Genomic DNA, 6,222 nt, shown 5'->3' on the forward strand with positions numbered 1-6,222 from the left:
CTTTTATCTATATCCCCAACATTCCCCCACTTTTTTTTATTTATTTCTTTTTTAATCAATTAACTCCATATTTAAATTACTTTCTGATCTCTAACCATTCCCATATATTTTATATATAACTTTGGAGGTTTTCTTTTTTTTTTTTTTTTTTTGTTATTTTACCGCTCTCCATTCTCTAATGTTTGCTTTATCTTTTTATCATATGAACCTAACATGTGTGTTCAAGTAGGATTGATTTGTATTATGGTTTTGTATTATGTTGATCAGATTAATGTGTCATCTAATCATCTATTTTAGCTTATCAAAAAAAAAATTAATGCTTCATTTTTTTTTGGAGGAAAATGCTTCATCTATTTAATTATTTCATGATTAGGCTTACGTATTTTTCACATTTTTTTATAAAATTATATCTCTAAAATCCGTCAATTATATGCATGTAATTATTCAGTAAATATTAATAATCTAAAAGATAAAAAGAAAAAAAGAAAATTGAATTTCGTCAAATTGGCGGGCACTAATGAATTATAGGTTAATGGGTAAAATTAACATTTTGTTGGTATATTGAAATTGTGTGCTAAGGTTAAAGTTAAATACAGGAGGGGTAAAAAATAAAAATAAAGGAGAAAATCGTGCACTAAAAAAAAATGGGAGGCCTTAAGGCTTTCCCAAGTTTGGATGCCCTTTTATCTTTTTGTGGTGCGGTGAAATCCAAGCAATCCGATTGGGTCCCCCACCCTCTCCCTCAATTTCATATCGTGATATTCTCATATCAAGATGCATACTAATCTATATGTATATATTTCTTAATTTTGATCATAGTCATTTCAAGATTTATATTAATATTATCATTGCGTTATCTTAATATTGAACCGTCAAAGCCAATCTTCCCAAAATGGGAAAGCTCTAAAATAAATAATAATAATAATAATAATAATAATAATCAATTTCATGGATAAAATGTTAGAAAAGCAAACTGGAAAGCCATCTGCATCTCCCTCTCCCCGCAGTCTCCTGCATATCCAACGCAGGAATCCTAAGCCTAAGGCAAAGCTTATACCCAGCATGAAAATGGCCTGCAGTGGGACCAATGAGGAAGCATGCAGCCGAGGGCAGCTTTCTAATGCAAAATATATAAGGCTTGAATTAATTACTATAATAATAATAGATACTAGCATGATGGGATCTGGGGTATACATGGTTTTGGGGAATCATTACACGCTGTTTGCTTGCTTGTCTTGTAACCATTTCTAATCTCTTTAATTAAGCCAGAAGTCAATGACATTTCTACATGATTTTCACTAATTAATTATCATTTGATAGTGTAAGAAAGACTTGTGAGAAATTTGGTGAAAATTATGATAAGATTGTGTAAAGATGGTATCCAGTTTTTGGCTTTCTCTTGTGTATAATAATTTTGTGAAACACATTGCTGTTGTAATTGGGATCAATCATGCATCATCTCATGCTCTTGTTATATCAATCATGCAGTTTCTGTTGTACTCCTGACTCTCCAATTATGACTAGTGATTAAGATGAGGCCATTAAGAAAGCAAAGTAAAATCAAAGGCAATGATATTGTAAGAGAATTTTTCTGAGGTTTCCTTAACAATCATTTAGAACCCATTGATCCTGGCAGTCTCCTTGGAAGAGATCCAAAGCAGCAGCAACAACAATTGTCAAGGAGTGGAGCTCAACATGGCCTACAAGGCCTAAACCAGACACCCGACAATGTCTCCTTGCGGCCGATGCAAGCGACCCCATGGAGACAATTTCTCTCATAAAAGCCACACAAAACTTACATCAAAGACATAGGGAATTTTTTTTTACTTTTCTTTGCTTGGAAACCAAACAAACAAACAATAATGAGAAATCATGGGAAAAATCTCGTGATAAAATGAGGGTAGGGGCAGTTAAAGCTAGCCATAAGAACATGAAGGAGTGTTAAATATAGTAATTAAATGGAATGGCTTTATTCCCGTCTGTAGTAAACCACGTGCATTGATGCATCAAAGTTCGCAGAGATCAGGAAAAAGCGGTTGCTTAAACGAGATTTTATATAGTTAGTTACTGGATGACTCTTTTGTTGTAAGAGTGAAAGAGACTTCCCCGTCTCAATAAAAAGGAGAGATAAATGAGAGAGAAAGTTAGGATAGAGACTCCATAAGATAGAGAGTCAGTGAAAGAGAAAGATTTGTGGGTGTGTTTATATATACTGCATTGGATCCTTCGCCGAAGTGGGTCGTCAAAAGCCTCTCTCCCTTTCCTTTTCTCTCTGTCAATCTCTTTCTCCATCAGAAACATCTTGAGAGCTAAATTCCAAAGAAAAGCTGAGAGAGAAATCAGAGAACAAACAAGAAAGATGGTGATGTGATGAATTAAACTCTTTGGCGTTTTCGTTCCTTTATCGATATCAAGCTTCTTTCTTCTCTTTCTAGGCTTTTAAGCCTCGGGCTTTCGACTAGTACGAGTTCTTTGTTTTTTCTTTTGTTTGCTTTCATTAATTAGCGCATGATCGTCTCTGATCTTTATTCTTTGTCCTTCTTGATCCTAGGTTAATTTCTCTCAGTTTCAAGCTTAAGACTTCAGTTCGTTCTTGGTTTCTTTATACCATTTTTCTTATTTTCTTCATATACTACAGATTAAAACCATGGGCGAGTCCAATTCTGATAAGTTTCTCTCTGAGAAAGATCCAAGTAGTACCATGGAATTCAATTGCTCGGTTAGACCTCCTTTAGAATCCCAAAAAGATCAGTGCCAAACTGCACCTCTTCAAGATGCTGATGATGAGCCTCAACAAAAAGAAGAGAGAGTACCAAAAGAACAAGATCAGCAACAAGAAGAAGTAGAAGATAAATACATGTTGGAGGTGTCCCCAGTGAAGTCAAAATTACCGTCTTTAGGAGAATTCAATGTTCATGAAGATTGTGAAGTTCATGAAAAGGGTGCGGTTCATGTAAATGGTGATGAAGAGAACAATGATGGGTTCAAGACTCCTACTTCTTTGGATCACAAAATTCCTAGCCTGCTCAAATGCCCACCTGCACCAAGAAGGCCAGTATATCTCCAAGCACCAAAACGAAAAGATTATGTTCACCGGACAATCCTAATTGATTTGACAAAAGAGATTGAGGCTTTGTTTCCTCCAGCTTTTCTTGCAGATCTAGGCAAGAAGATTAAGAAAGCCAGACAAGGAAGTGACTTCAAATGATATGATCATACATCATATATTTCTGTGAAGAACAAAGTTTATGTTTTTTCTTTCTTTTTTTTTTTAGTTCTCTTCCTTTTTGTGTGGACATTTCCACATGAAAGTGGCATTCTATCTTAGGTAACAGTGATCGGTATTCTATCTTAGGTAACAGTGTTCTCTCAACATCATCAATGCCATATTCAGCTTCATTTTAACATTTTCAGTTTCTGTTTATTCCTGTTCTTTTTCCTGTTTTTGTTGCTTTGCCACTGAACCCAGATCTAAGACTATATAACAACGTAGCAAAAGATCAAAGCTCACAAGTACAAATCATCATGGATTTAAGCCTTAGGTTCTTGCTTTTTGGCTGCACCCCACCAAGCAGTTAAAAGATAGACTTTGGGTTCTCTCAAAGGTTTTTAGAATAAAATGAAAATGGAGTCCTTCTTTTTCTTTTCCCTTCTGATGATAGTGCTCACAAAAATGTATCGCATTGACTTTGTTAGTGTAAAGAAAATGGGGTTGCCATTGACTTTCCCAAGAGAAGCAAACATACTCCTTTGTTTTTACCAGTTGGGTGAGCACACCCAAGTGCGATATTCCCTCTGATGACAGAAATTTATCATGGCAGTCAATGGTAGAGGCCAGAGCCAGATGCCATCCCTAAATTCATGGTAGTTTTTGCCCCTCCCACCTGCCCCTCTTGGAAAGTACATGCCCTTTTTTTTTTATTATTGTTTTACTTTGTTTATTCCTTTTCTTACAGCATGAAATGTGAGATGGCTCTCATAGCATAGAATGTAGTAGGCAGCAGCTAGCAAAAGGAATTTGATCTAACCTGTCCAATGCAACAAAGTCTTCTGTTTATCATTCAAGGCTGGGAATTTTTTGAAGGGTTGGTGGATAGTTAGATATAATATATGTATAGTAGAATGTTTTAAACTTTTAAGGTTTTCTTCTTTACTTTTTTCGAAAGAACCACACATGTTAATTCTGCTTCAAACATCAAAGATTCTATTCCGGGTTTGAGTTTGAATAAAGAATAGAAAATGATAGTTTATGCTTTCTTTTGTTATAAAAAATTATCTCTTGGTTTAAGTTTGAATAAAGAATAGCAAAATGATAGTTCATGTTTTCTTCTGTAACAAAAAATTATCTCTTGGATTATAATTTTAAAAAAGAAAGTAAATCTTAGATTTTTAAAACATATCTACATTACTCTTAATATTTTTGTTAAGATAATTATACAAATTCAATGATACACTTAGAATATAATACCATTGGTTAATTGGCTAGTTAGCTAGTTAGATTACCATTTACCTAGTTAACTAGTTAAATTACCATTTATATTACAATATCATTAGCTAATTAAAATATAATATTATTTGCTAGTTAGGTTAGTCATTAGATTACTATATTTAGCTAGTTAACTAGTTAGATTACCATTTGGATTACAATATCATTAGCTAATTAGGATATACTATTATTTGCTAGTTAGATTACAATTTAGATTACAATATTATTAGCTAATTAGGATATATATATATATTATTGGCTTGTTAGCTAATTAGATTACAATTGTTAGTTAATTAACTAGTGAAAATATAATGCTATCGGCTTGTTTATTAGTTAAGTAGATTAAAATATATATTGTTATCTAGTTAGAGTTAGATTATGAATAGAATTATTAGTCTTATATATATATCTCATTCATTTAAAAAATAAATAAAATGTCAGAATACAATATTTATTTTCTTGTAGGAATTAATTTTAATTAAATTTAGTGATTAATTTAATATTATATCTGATTGTATTTGGACCAAACAGGTTGGATCCCTACTCAAATTGAGGCCAAATCTTATATGAGGAAATGGATGAATTTCTTCAAATTCCCAAAATGGATATTATATAATTGTAGAGTTTATTCATAACCCTAAAACAAGTCTTACTTATATTTCCCCCTATAAAACAGTAGATAATGAATACAAAGTGGAAAAATAACCAGCCAGGATAGAAGAATTCTCATCTTCCTTGAAACAACCTGATAGTAGTAATTGCAAATGGATAGTACAAAATGTGTGCTAGCTTTGGCATAGGGCTAAAAATATAACATGCGCAGCCAACATGCAAATCCTGACAGATAATCGGTCAGAAATATTTCTATCCTTTTCTTCGGTATAAATGAATTGCTTTAATGAGATAGAGCCATGACTGGGGCCTGGAATGCTGCTCTAATTAGCCCGAAACTTAGCCCACATCATAACTTTGGAAAAAGGGTATCAGCCTGAGGCAAGTACAAGGGAATTAACCTCCTTCAGGTACAAAAGTTAGATCAGTTGATTCTTCATATGCTAGCCCATCCAAGTTGTGGGCTAACCCAATGATGTAAGCCAGAACTACTCTTGGGCCAGGTGGGTTGGACATTCCTCAGCAAGTACCCCAAAACAAAGAGTTTAGCTCATAATGAAAACCTGACAGAAATTAAATATTGCCAAGGCCCCCGGCCCCCATGCCTGATCAACCAGCATGTTGCATGAACTCTGCTCAATTCTGTCACTATTGTAAATACAATTTTCCGTTAACAGAATTTAAGACTTGAATCTCCAATTCCTCCTCATTTTGCATTTGTACAGTTGCATCAGAAAGGAAAAGATTTTCTTACTTATTCAGTATAACTTTCTATATCTTGTAACAGGGATCGGTTCGTGTTGTTCTTAGTAGGAAGAAGAAATATTTCTTCATTCTGCAAGCGAATCTGGCAGAATCATAGCCAAGTAACTTCATGAGGCAAAAGAAAAAAGAGCTGTTCTGGTCCAATTACTAAATCTTGCAATCTTGCAGAAACTGAACCATCTTACTCAAATCTCTTTCCAAAGTGAAAAAAAAAAGAAAGAAAGAAATAGTAACACTTTTGCTGTAAAGTCGGAGGTGGTCCCTGTTATTGCCTGCTGCTAGATCACTGTAAAGGGGGTTCTTGTGATAGGGAGAGGAAGTGTTGCAAACAAGTAAAAGGATGTGCCAGAGGAGGCAGA

At 34.0% G+C, this 6,222-nt stretch overlaps 1 protein-coding gene across 2 annotated transcripts; it reads left to right on the forward strand.

Annotated features, from left to right (window-relative positions):
• On the forward strand, nt 2,085-3,413 carry LOC18590703. 2 transcript variants are annotated; one of them, XM_007016376.2, is made up of 2 exons: nt 2,085-2,362; nt 2,639-3,413. In XM_007016376.2, the coding sequence occupies exons 1-2, from the start codon at nt 2,360-2,362 to the stop codon at nt 3,206-3,208; spliced, it is 573 nt and encodes a 190-aa protein (XP_007016438.1). In that variant the 5' UTR covers nt 2,085-2,359; the 3' UTR covers nt 3,209-3,413. The 2 variants fall into 2 exon arrangements, with proteins under 2 accessions (XP_007016438.1, XP_007016437.1); XM_007016375.2 differs by having other exon boundaries at nt 2,088-2,461.

This window comes from Theobroma cacao, chromosome 9, assembly GCF_000208745.1.
Source record: "Theobroma cacao cultivar B97-61/B2 chromosome 9, Criollo_cocoa_genome_V2, whole genome shotgun sequence".
Taxonomy (NCBI): Eukaryota; Viridiplantae; Streptophyta; class Magnoliopsida; order Malvales; family Malvaceae; genus Theobroma; species Theobroma cacao.